This window comes from Drosophila yakuba, chromosome 2L (genome assembly GCF_016746365.2).
Source record: "Drosophila yakuba strain Tai18E2 chromosome 2L, Prin_Dyak_Tai18E2_2.1, whole genome shotgun sequence".
Taxonomy (NCBI): Eukaryota; Metazoa; Arthropoda; class Insecta; order Diptera; family Drosophilidae; genus Drosophila; species Drosophila yakuba.
Genome location: NC_052527.2, coordinates 21,002,996 through 21,015,904, shown reverse-complemented (window position 1 = coordinate 21,015,904; position 12,909 = coordinate 21,002,996). Strand labels below are relative to the sequence as shown.

At 44.2% G+C, this 12,909-nt stretch overlaps 1 protein-coding gene across 6 annotated transcripts in view; it reads left to right on the top strand.

Moving 5' to 3' along the window:
• Window positions 1–12,909, top strand: part of LOC6529097 (zwei Ig domain protein zig-8) — a 55,411-nt gene that overhangs the window by 39,630 nt on the left and 2,872 nt on the right. For 2 of the 6 annotated variants that reach the window (XM_039370365.1, XM_039370364.1), the window contains 6 exons: window positions 289–1,199; window positions 7,984–8,108; window positions 8,788–8,877; window positions 10,249–10,416; window positions 11,849–11,983; window positions 12,046–12,259. In XM_039370365.1, the coding sequence (XP_039226299.1) occupies window positions 1,082–1,199; window positions 7,984–8,108; window positions 8,788–8,877; window positions 10,249–10,416; window positions 11,849–11,983; window positions 12,046–12,259 (850 nt within the window). In that variant the 5' untranslated portion in view covers window positions 289–1,081. The remainder of the gene's footprint in view (window positions 1–288; window positions 1,200–7,983; window positions 8,109–8,787; window positions 8,878–10,248; window positions 10,417–11,848; window positions 11,984–12,045; window positions 12,260–12,909) is intronic. The other 4 variants (XM_039370366.1, XM_002090074.3, XM_015198701.2 and 1 more) reach the window with 4 other exon arrangements.

Genomic DNA, 12,909 nt, shown 5'->3' with positions numbered 1-12,909 from the left:
GAACCCCCGCCTTGCCCCCCTTGCTTGGGGAGTCCGGCTATCGCTGACCTATAAATAATGTGCCAAATTTGCTCGAACAATAAATAAATTTCCTTCTATATGCAAATTCATGGGAATCCCCGCAGCTCGTGAGGTCAAGCGGACCGTCGGAATTAGGTCGGGAAACGAATCTCGCGATGGGCATTGCAATTGTAATTAGAAGCAACCATTATATTTCCATAGGCTCTCATACTTATTCGAAGAATCTATTATTTACAGCCATATCATATGCGTGCTTTTTCATTTCAGCTAACAACACGGGAACCGAGAAGTGGAAAAAGGAAGGACCCTCGCAAGACATCACGCTGAAAACGATTCATCATCGGCACTACGCTTCTGACATTGTTCTTCGCAGGCAAGGAGGCAGAACATCCACTAGAGCAAATTGAATGTAATTTTATAAAAAGGCGAGTGTTAATTTTTTGCCAGGCACACAATACAAGATAGATACAGCCAGTGTTACACGGACCCCGACGTGGCTTAATGTGCTAACACGCAGTGACATGAAAAATGATGAAGACCATGCAGCTTTTTTCCGCACCGACTGAATAGAGAGGGAAACCTCGAAGAAAGAAGCTGCAAATTTGTGAGGAGTGTGAGAGGCGGGAAAGAGCATTGTGATTCGCAGGACAACAACGCATTGACAGACAACGGAAAACGGAGCTTGCAAAAACGGCTGAGCTGCACATCGCTATCGGACCAGCATCATTTATCAGCGACGCATCGCATCGCATCAACTAGCAGCAACAACAGCAACAGCAGCAACAGCAGCAACATCAGCAGCAGCAGCAGCAAGAGCAGAAAGAGCAACCCGGCGGGGCATATGTGCGCCGGAGATGCCGTCATTGTGTGGTTGCCGTAGCTGAAAGGATTCAGCGCGTTCATTCAAAAACCCATTAACCCTAATAAGCAGCCACAAAAGCCAGTCAGACAATACGCTCCGCCCGCCTATCGATGTGCCAGGACAAAGGCCGTGGACAGTAGGCCTTCGGAGGAGGAGAGGAACAACAGGGAAATCACGGGCCTGGCGAAGGGAGCAAGGATGCCAATGGTGCCGCCACGGTTGTTGCTGCGTCTGCGGCGGCCACTGCACCTGATGGAGCTGCGCATCCTGATGCTCTGCCTGCCGACGCTGCTCCTGGCCACCACCCTCGAGCCAGGTGCGTTCCAATACCCCCAAATCCACTCACCGTATCTACTTTTATTGTCCTTCCCCGGCCTCAGAATTAAATTAGACCTGCTTGGAAGGGATTTGGTGAAGTGCTAAGTAAATTAAAGCGAAATTTATGTGAACGGCCCTCCCTGGTGGACTGAGCGGACTGAGTGGACTGACTGACACCCCGATAGCCAGTCTATTTTAATATTTACACAAGGTAACAAATTGCTTCAAGTCGTGGTCTTGGTCGCAGTTCCCGTCCTCTGGCCCGCAATTAAAGCTCCTTAACGTCGTCCGTAAGCCATCGTGAAACTTTACCAATTTGTGGATTTATTATGCTAGGAATTTTATTGTAGTCTCTGCCGCATTTAATTACGCTAGAAGTGTTCTAAGCAAGCACCTGCGGCACAAAACTTTGTGTCGAATATTTTCTGTTGTGGGAGGGGTTCGGTATCATCTCCTATAGGTGGGATATTTAAATGTTTGCAATTCATTTCGCAAATGGAATGCAACCGAGCTGCGAAGAGCATGATAGACCTTCCACCGGGTGGGAATGGGGAGGCCATGAGCAATTATCCAAATGTAACCAAGAATCTTAAGCCTTTCGGATATTCTATGCAAGCCATTTGAATACCCCATTCGCGGGGCATTGCGATTTGACCTTCCACTAATTCACTTAAAATAGTCGGCGACACACACCCTAAGAGCCCGCCTCAAGGCCCCCACCGGCACGTGTACGCATTGTTAGAGCACCTAAGTTATGGGCAACACGTAACATTCACAAATAATAAGGATAATGAAAAATACACAGGGGAGAGATTAGCGCCAAGTGCGACCCACCTTGTTGATGGGAACGGCGCATTTGCTGCCCTTGCGGCTTTGGTTTGACCTGAGGCTCCATGGAAAGTTGAAGTCGCGGTGTTTGCCTTGCTGTTTGTTTCTATTTTTTTTTACCACCACACGGCCAAACGCGTTACGCATAAATTACCCAGCAAGCCACGCCACCCACGACGACACCTTATCAAATTGCGCGGTCCTCTCATTACGAAACAAGACGAGAAAAGTGGGGTGGACACTTGGCGTACCGAAAACAAACGGAGCTCGTGTGACAGTGCAGAAATTGAAAATTTATGGCGACGACTTGTGGCTTGAAAATCGTTGTCGGAAAAAACTTTTAAAATTGACTTTTAAATTGCACAGAAAGTGTGACGTGGCACGTGAAAATATGCTGGTATTTGTGGAGAAGAGCGAAAGCGTCGGCGCAGGTAAAATTTACAAGGTGGAGTGACGAAGCCAGTTACTTTGGGGTTAATTTCAGGACCAGATTTTCGCAAATCGTTACTTGGGAGCGATTGCGATTCTTCGGGGAGAGACCGAAGTATCACCTACTTCTGACGGCCTTCCACTGAAACCGTTTTTCCGGCTTCGTCAGTAGCGCAGGAAGCGGCACAACATTATTTTGGCAGTGAAAAGAGGGCGAGGCAAAGTCGGCTCAGATAACATGTATGCCCGTCTGTCCATATGTGGGGGGTAGCGCACCGCTCAAGGTCGCTCCTCCACACGCACATTATCAAGCACGAACGGATGCCTTTCACCTGGCTTCTCCAGCCACACTCGTTCCCAGGCTCAAGTGCAAATGAGTTTGAAGCTGGGTTGCTAAGGAAGACACTGCCACACAGAAAACTTTTTTGCAAATTTGCTTAGCGGTTTTAAAATTAAGCTCGTGGGCCGTGTGTAATACCTGGCGGGATCTTTCACCTGTGAGCTGAGACCGGGTCTTGGGCTGTGGGTTATGGGCTCTGGGTTATGGGTTATGGGTTACAGGCTACATCAGCTGGCCCACGGGAGTCATGGGGGAGAGCTTAAAAACAGCTAAGCACTTCAACGCTCGGGCGGGAAAAGAACGCCGACTTAAGCAGATTTAGGGATTAACACTCGCACACTAGCAGACTCGCTGCAAACATATTGGTGGGGTATTAAAATATTACGTATACGTCGCGCGAAGCAGGGAAGGGCATACAAAGACTCGGCGCAGACTGCTGACAGGGCTGGGACAGATAAATAATAATTTGAAGCATGGCAAGTGCGCAGGAACCGCTACAGCAACAACAATGGCCACAACAAAAACATCGTCGACAACAAGGACAATAACCAATGTGTCGTGACTTTGGGCCATACAAGTTAAGCGGTGGGTGATTCGGGTTCGGGATCGGGATCGGGGTCGGTCGAGAGATTGACAAGAAATATATATTATAAATAATAAACATGCGAGAATGCCAGCCTCACTTGCTGACTTCATTATTTATCGCTTTTTAGCAGTCGCAGGGCGGTGCAAGGCAGGGGCTGAGGAGGTGGTGGTGGAGGGTAAGGGGGAAGAATGAAATATGCGACGAACGAAACGAAAACTTATATATTGCCAGTTTTAGCCCCTTTTGTTGCGGCGTCCGGTTAGACCAGAAATGGATTTCTAACCGAAAGCCCCACTGCCGGGGTCCGTTTACTATCGCCTCTTGCGAAGTTTTATTACAGTTGCCTACTTCCAGGCATAATATAACTCACACGCCTAAGCCGCAGGCAGCCGACATGCGCACGTACCGCCTAGCCGAATAGGATGCGTTGGAATACGCGGCCGGAGCCACTTTATTAGCAGTGCGTGTTTTCTCACTATTATCGCGCTCGGCCTTCACCCCTCCACTTCCGCACATGACCTTAGTTTCTGAGCAGTTGGCTTTGTGTCTGGGCCTAAGCATTTAAATTCCTCTTAACTTGATCAATATGTTTCCACTTGCCCTGTGTGTGCAGGGCCTGCCATGCATACAAAAGCAGGAGTAAATATCGTGAGGGTGTGTGTGTACAAACATTTTCGCTTTCTATCTCTTCACCACCAAAACCAACCTGACCCGTCATAAAGCCGCCTCCATTCGACTTGGGTCAAGTGGCCTTCTCTTTGCCTGTCCTTGATTTCTATATCCATGGTTTTCTATCTATGGTTTTCGATCTGAACGTATTTAAAGCTGTTTCGTTTGTAAAACGCTGTATAATATCCCAAATCAAATGGATTAATATCGCCCGATCCGATTGATTTTAAAGCGAGTCTAGGCAAAAATTGAAAGTTGTTCTTGGTCCTTAGATTTTTGAATATTAGTTTTCCTATTTTAAGTCGTTAGCATAGGAACTATATCGACCTTAATAACCTACTAGTCTCTTGTAGCTAATATAAAGACGTCAGAAATGCTTAAAAATGTCGCAGATTGAATACAATCCCGTTCTATATCGACCAAAAAATATTTCTTTTACCTCTTACATACTTCTTCGTCTTTGGAAAACTTTTAAGGAAAGCTCTTATATCTTGTAGCCCAATATGAGGTCAATTAATTATACCCGTTAATCGTAGAGTAAAAGGGTATACTAGATTCGTTGAAAAGTATGTAACAGGCAGAAGGAAGCGTTTCCGACCATATAAAGTGTATATATTCTTGATCAGGATCAATAGCCGAGTCGATCTGGCGTCCGTCTGTCTGTCCATATAAACGTCGATATCTCAGGAACTATAAAAGCTAGAATGTTGAGATTAGGCATACAGACTCCAGAGACAAAGACGCAGCGCAAGTTTGTTGATTCATGTTACCACTCTAACGCATACAAACCGACCAAAACTCCCAATTTAATGTATGTTTGTATTAGTCTTGTAAATTTCTATTGATTTGCCAAAACACTTTTTGCCACGCCCACAAACCGCCCGAAGCTGGCACGCCCACACTTTTGAAAAAATGTTTAGATATTTTTTCATTTTTGTATTAGTCTTGTAAATTTCTATCGATTTGCCAAAAAACTTTTTGCCACGCCCACTCTAACGCCCACGAACCGCCAAAAACTGTCAGTGTTGAAGACTCTCCTTCGCACTTCTACTAGTTGAGTAACGGGTATCAGATAGTCGGGGAACTCGACTATAGCGTTCTCTCTTGTTTTTATTTTTATTTTAAGTTATTTTAAGTTAAGTTTTCAAACGAATACATTCATTAAATAAATTGTACATTGTTGTATATTACCGAAGTTTTAATTACAACTTATAACAAAAAGATGTACTGTATTTTAAAACGGTATACTAGGTTCGATAAAAAGTATGTAACAGGCAGAAGGAAACGTTTCCGGCCATAAAAAGTATTTTTTTCTCAATCGGGGTCAATAGCCGAATCGCCTGTCCGTTCGTATAAACGTCGAGATCTCAGAAACTATAAAAGCTAAATAGGGGAGATTAAGCATGCAGACTCCAGAGATATAGACGCAGCGCAAATTTGTTGACCCATGCTGCCACGCCCACTCTAACGCCCCCAAACCGCCCATAGCGTGGCACGCCCTGACTTATGAAAAACGTTTTGATACTTTTTCATTTCTTTTTTAGTCCTGTGAATTTCTATCCATTTTCCAATAAATTTTTTTTTTGATTTTGAAAAATTTGGATACATGTAGAATTAAATTATTTTACTGTCACCTTAAGGCAGCCTAAGAAATAATATATTTGCGGAAGTGGAATTAGTAATATTATTTTATTGAACATAACGTAAACAAGTTTTCATTATTAACAAGGATATATATTTTATATATTTCGATATTCATAGACAACTAGTTTAAAGAATTAGGATATGGTTGGAGTTTTTTTAGTCTTCTCCTTATATTCTGTCGTAACAGTCGTCCAGCGAGAACATTTGAGTGTCGGTTCAGCCTGTCTTCGTACTTCTGAGCTAGTGCTTGGATAACGCCATCAACCTTCTCTATTGTCAGATTTCTTTCTATGTCACTAGTAGTGTTGTACTCTGAGCTAAACATACTTTGTTTATGTGCGATTTAGTTGCTGCTTCCATAAACTTGAAGGCCATAGCTTTTGATAAAATAGTATGCTTCACCAATGTAGCATGACGGCCAAAGTTTAGTTTACTGTTCAGGATGAACCGAAGGTATTTAGTATGAGATTTATATACCAGCACGGACCAAGTAGCGTTATATTATACAGTATTTTAATTGGTATTGGATAAATTATAGGAGGAAGAAGACGATTTGCGTGAACAAGAAGGGTGGTATTACCAAATATGTACCACGGACGTATTCCGTGGAAAGGCAATCTGCTTAGCACTTCATACAGAAACTACTATAAAAACCATCAAGCTCGTATTTAGTATTCCGTTTTCGTCATTTCCCAGTTTATTTTGTCCTTTGCATTGCCAATTGTCCAAGTCAAATCATAATCGTGGATATAGCTGATGACGAAATAAATAAGTTCGAATTTTGTCAATCAGAACAAATTTGAAATCAATGCAGCAGGCCTTGACGTCACTGCGGACTTTGGTCACATAAATAACATGGTGGCGCACAAAGGACAATCCCAATACATATACGTCCAATACATATACGGCAAATACATATACGGCCAATACATATACATGACCCTCGCACACGCAGGAGCAGTACACTCACAGATACCGTACATCTGCGGTATTGCATACGCATGCCTAAAGTATGAACTATAAAAATTTACGAGGCAATAAAAGTGTAAGCTCGCTCCGCTGTATTTTATGGCCGACAGCCAGAGGTGGGCGATTTGGCCAACGACACGGCGCTTTTTGCGCTGTTTGATCCCCTTCTCGACTTTTAGCACAACGAATTGCAAGCCGCCAAGGCTAAGGAGTCCTAGAGTTTTCGGGTTACGCTGCCCGATTGATTTGATAAATTCTCTTCCAGAGGCCTCTTACTTCACAGCCAGGCACACACATCTCTTGAGCACCCAGCGAGTTAATAGTACCCGACCTACCTTCGGATGGTCGTTTTGCAGAGTCTCGAGCACGCAGTATAAGAAATATTAAAAACCGATGTGCAGTCTTGCGTTAATTTAATTTTGAATGCCAAACGGTCAGCTGCACTTCTCGACCACGTTGCCTGGGCAATCAAAGTTTCCTAATTATAGTAAAAAGCAGATAGGGACCGAAGTGGCTCTGATTAAATTTAAAATTTGAAAGGAAGCCTCGGTGATTTTTTAATAATCCCAGAGCCGCATATTAATGGCCGTCTTGCTGGTCGTCGTAAGCGATGATGGCATCCAGATTTTAGTTGCAGAAGTTTTAAGCAAATATTATTTTCTAAGTTTGCCCGCAAGAGCTTCTCAAGAAATTAAATCTTACCTGTGAATAGGGCCAACTTTACTGTTTTTCTCCTTCTATATCCTCATTAAGTTTCAACATAAACTGTTGTTAAGCTTGCTTTTACTAAGAAATGCTTTTGTCAGGTCCAATGATTATGATTTGTTTGGCTTTTCTTTTGCGCTCTTTCAAGTTCAAGTCCCAAAATACCAGATAACACATATGCGTTACGCACAACTTTAAATGTGTTATATGTACAAAATAGCTACACTTTAAGTTTAAAAGTTCGTAATTCTGTTTAGATAGAAAGATATATGCATATGTATATGTATATATATATATATATATATATATATGGGGAGTCCGACTTACGCATGGATAGCAAAGCCTAAGCAAAAATATAAAGTGGGCTTAGGAAAGCGTGAAAGTAAGGATTTTGACCTGCTTGGAAATGGGATAGTACTTGCCGCGGGGCCAATCACATTAATTTGCTAACTGCACCACCCCAGACAATTGTGCTGATTACTTTCGAATGGCGTCAACGGGATTTGGAGGCAAGAGAGCTACCAAGAACCTGACTTTAACACAATTTGTGACTGCACTTTCCACTCTGCAATTGCGTTTGTCTAACGCTTGTGGCTCCATTTTTTATTACAGATCAAAAGTCAATACTCACTGATAACGATTGGAAAAAGCTATGGATGCGCGGCGGTATAAATGGCGATTCAAAATTGGATAATAATCTCGACTCGAGCGACAGTCCAATGTTTGAAGACAGTGAGGTAAGTCCCATTGACAGATAGCGTTCTTCCTACGTCCGGACGGATTTAACAAAGTGTTATTCGAAATCAAATTTAAATTGAATCGCCTGCAAGCGCAGATGCTGCGACACCCAATTTTCCAGCCATAGCAAACACAAAAGCCGCTTTCGTCAGCAAAACAGTGTGCTCTTTCCCTTTAATACGTAAATGCCGGATCCGAAAAATGCAGCAGGGCCCAAGGCGAAAAAACCGGACCACTTTCCCAGTATAACACTAATTACCAGCACGACGGGAACGAGTCCGATGTGATCTGAACTCCATTGCCGGGACTAATTAATCTTTAGTGCTTATTTATAATTCATTCGCGCTGGCTTCGAATCTAATTATCCAAATGGCAGGCGCGCCGCAACCACCAGACGCCCGGTCCACGAGCACCCACACCAGTCAACCTCTTCTCGTCCCAGTCGCAGTCGGACCAAGTAGGTCCGCCTCTGAAGTACTGAAGTACTGTCCGGACCGGTTCGTGGATCCTGGGCAGGCGCTGTTTTGCTGACTAATTGTGCGACTTGGATGCGTTTCGCTTTTTAAACCACCTCCTTCGGCATCGTAAAAAATGAACTTTTAACTTTTTGTCTTGTATTCTTTCTCTCCTGCTCTGTTTCTTTTTGCCGCCCTTCTGCGAATCTTCCTGCTCCAAAAGCTGATGGCGCACAACACCACCGTCCAGCTGGGTGGCACCGCCTTTCTGGTCTGCAAGGTCTCCGGTGTGGACAGAGTGGGTGTAAATTGGGTTTGTTTTTGTCTTTCTAATTGTACCTCGTCGAATCACGATGTCGGCGACGGCAATGACATTTCTCTGTTCTGTTTTGTTCTGTTCGGTTCGGTTCTATTCAATGTGCACTTCCTGCTGTTCCTCAGCTTGCCCAAATCACAATACTCCATCCTGACTTGTCCTGTGTCACATACCCCACGTCCCACATCTAAGCCCGAAACCCAAAGTCCTCTCCGCCTAATCCCCTCCCGCATGCCTTGCATGAAAAAGCGCTTTGTTTAGTGGCAGCAAAATTGAATTCCATCCGAGCCCAGCGCATGAAGATGGCCAGGATATGCTGCGAGCACAGCTGCTGCTGCAATTCTATGTGCATATCGTATTTGAGATATTTTGCACCATTTCCCATTTTACCCATTTGCGTTTTCGTTTTCGTTTTCATTTCCATTTCATTCTTCTGTCTAATTATATGGCATTTTCATTCGCCTCTTTGCTGAAAGCGGCACGCAAAATTCTAATTTGTTAAGCAGTCAAGCACAAACAACAGCAAAGCAAGAACTTAGTTTGGTGTTGAAAACAAACGTTTGGTAGGATGACAATTTCAGTACAGAATGTTTGGCATTTGGTTTGGTTAGTAACCAAGTACCTCGTATACTGGGTTGGGAATATTCTGAAATATTAATTTGTTAGACCGCGGAAACGTTTGTTTCAATTTAACCAGCATTAATTACGGCTCCTTTTATACACTTTATGCGGATGTATTGATTTTAATCAAACATGCGGTTCCGAAACACATAGACGCAGCGCAAATTCGTTTCCATATGTTGCCGCGCCCACTCTTACGCCCACAAGCCGACGAAAAATATTGAAAAAGGCTTTGATATTTTGTTTTTTTTTTAATTTTACTTGTAAATTTCTATTGATTTGCCGAAGAGCTTTTTGCCATGCCCACCTTAACGCCCACACAGCCAATTCCACCGATATTCCAAAAAAATGTTGAAATTTCTGGTTCGGGTTTAATTTGTTAAAGCATTTTCTGAATTTGCCTGTTATGAATTGAGTGTGCACCGGCCAGGAACATTAAAAATAGCTTATCCACTTGTAAACCAATCTCGTAATTTAAGCCAACTATCCTCCCCCAGACCACCCACAGCCCCGCGAAATGACAATGCCCCGCGGACATTGGTGGTGTGGTGTGATGGTCCTTGCACCGTGGGGCTTTTGAGTATTTTTTAATTACTTTTCGAGTAATATTCGCATGTTTCGCTAATTGCATGTGCTGATCTGTCTGTGCTGCCTACTTGTAGTGCTATTAATTATCCGTGTGTGTAGTACTCGATTACCAATTAGTCCGGTCGTTAATAACGCGCCCGCTCGGGCTTTCGTCAACAGAACCAAATATCTTGGATCCGCCGCCGGGACTGGCACATCCTGTCGTCTGGGGCCCAGCTCTACACGAACGACGAGCGCTTCGCCATACTGCACACGCCCGGCTCCAACATGTGGACTTTGCAGATAAAGTTTGTGCAGCGCCGGGACCACGGCATGTACGAGTGCCAGGTAAGTGGGAATGGGAACGAGAATGGGCGTGTGCGTGGGAGTGCGCGTGCGGGAGGACGTGGGAGTCGTATTGGGCGGCCGGGAATGATGGCTCCATATTTTATGCATGAGGCGCAGTTGAAATAAACTAAAGTCCATTTGCATATGCTCTCGTTTCGCGTCCCTGCGTTTCCCTGCACGAGAACGTTGAGTTGAGGTTTTCGAGCTTTAGCTTTTCCCTGATTTTACGTCACGTCGATTTGTTCTTTTGCGCATGATTTAATTGTAAAATGGAAATGAAGCTGTGTATGCAAAGGTTCGATTTAAGGCCACTGCTCGCAGCCTTCTGCTCTGGCCAGGTTCTCTTTAGCAGGGGAACTTCCAACGTGAATGTCAATCCGTATTCGAGTCCGATTGGGAGCGGGATTGGGATAGTGCCGTTGACATTGACGAGTCCGTCAGCGCATGTGAACGTCAGCCGACAGTCTGCGACGAATTTGGCCAGAAAACGGGTCCTGATGACCCGGACCCCGACACATGCGGGCTACTGCAAGAAGCAAGGACTTCCATCTCACGATGTAATTTACAAGTAACCCCGAAAGTCATGAGAATGCAAATAGGGAAGGTGCGGAGTCGTGCAGGGGTCGTGCAGGAAGAAAAACAGCTTAGAGGGGGACTCAGGAATGGGGAAACAACTAACCGAAAAGCAACAAAGTTAGACACTGCTGAAATGGACACTTGACAGCAACTCTGTTTGTGCAGCAGCACAAGTGCCATTCGCCCTGCTTTGACTGCATGGATGAGGGGCAAAGGAAGCGTGGTGCAATTTCAGAAACGTAGCTTCAATTTCAAAATTGTTTGCATGCAATTTCAATATGAGAAGCCGCATGCCAGAACAAACCAGTCAGTCACCGAGTCAGGCTCAGAGTTAGTGGGTTGGGCGATGTCCCCTCCGGACTCCTGTCTTCGGACAACGGGCTGAAGACCTCGGAATACGGAATTCAGAATATGGACTATGAAGCTGAGCAGCAAACGAGAGCTGCATGCAAAAATGCCGAAATGGTTATTTTCCTACTCCATTGCGGCAGCGGATCCGGAGAATCTGCAGTTGAAATCGCTGCTGCCGGATATTTTGGAGAAGAGCTCCGAGCTGGGACGTGTAGAAAGCGCTCCACTTATATACAATCCGTTCGTTTTGTTTCATTTTTGCTTGCCAAATTGAAATTGTTTGATTTGCATTTCAATGAGTGCAACATTTCTTGCACTCGGAAGGTTTTTTCGGAACTAGCTGGGAAAAAAGTAATTCCTGCTCGCAGTTTGCTGAAGCATTAAGTTTCAAGTTGATTACGAATACCAATCGCACTCAATGGCCACACTTGCTCTTTCCTCTCCCGTCTCTTCCATTCATTGCTTTCCCGGACCATCCACCATAATATCAAACACCAACACACAGGTCTCGACACCGACAGGCATCATTTCCCACTTTGTGAATCTTCAAGTGGTTGTTCCAGAGGCATTCATACTGGGCTCCGGCGAGCTGCATGTCGACATGGGCTCAACAATTAATTTAGTTTGCATTATTGAAAAGGTAAGTCGAGAAGTGAGTTGAAAAGTCCGTAATCCGGTCACCCCATCAATTTTGTGACACAGAGTCCTACACCACCGCAGTACGTGTACTGGCAAAAGAACGATCGCCTGATCAACTACGTCGACTCCCGTCGGGACATAACCATTGAGACGACCCCGGGACCACGCACTCAGAGCCGTCTGATCATCCGGGAACCGCAGATCACGGACTCCGGCAACTACACCTGCTCGGCCAGCAACACGGAGCCGGCGAGCATCTACGTCTTCGTGTCGAAAGGTATGCTGTATTTGTTAAATTATGTAAAGCGAAGTGTCAGTAGAGCAGCATTGCCTAGTTCGGCTTAACAAAGCCATTATCTACTAAGAGTATTGTGATCAATAATCAAATAAGAGAGAAAGCAAAAGTCGACTTCCTCGAATCTAAAATTTGTGGGCTTTAGAGTGGGCTCGACAAAAATGTTCTTGGCCTATCAGTAGAAATTTTTTTAAATATACTGATATAATCAAAAAAAAATGTATTTAAATTTTCTATTACTTTGCACAAGGACAGGCAGACCTTAATCCGTGCAAGATAGGATTAGGTCCGTCTGTCAATCCGTCTGACAGGGGGATTCTGTACGTCCGTCCGTCTGTCCAAATCAACATCTAGATCTCAGGACTTTAATAAGCCAGAAAATTGATATTAAGCATTCAGATTCCAGAGACATATGTATCTGATGTTGCCGCACCCAAAACTACGACGCCCACACTTCTGAGAATAGTATTAATATTTTATATTTTGCTATTTTTCTTGCCAATTTCTATAATTTTTAAAAATATGTCGACAGCACTTTCACTGGCTGAGTAACGGTACGCGTTACGCGAGCAACTCGACTATTGCGTTCTCTCTTTTTTTTTAAAGCATATAATATATATACTTTCTTATCA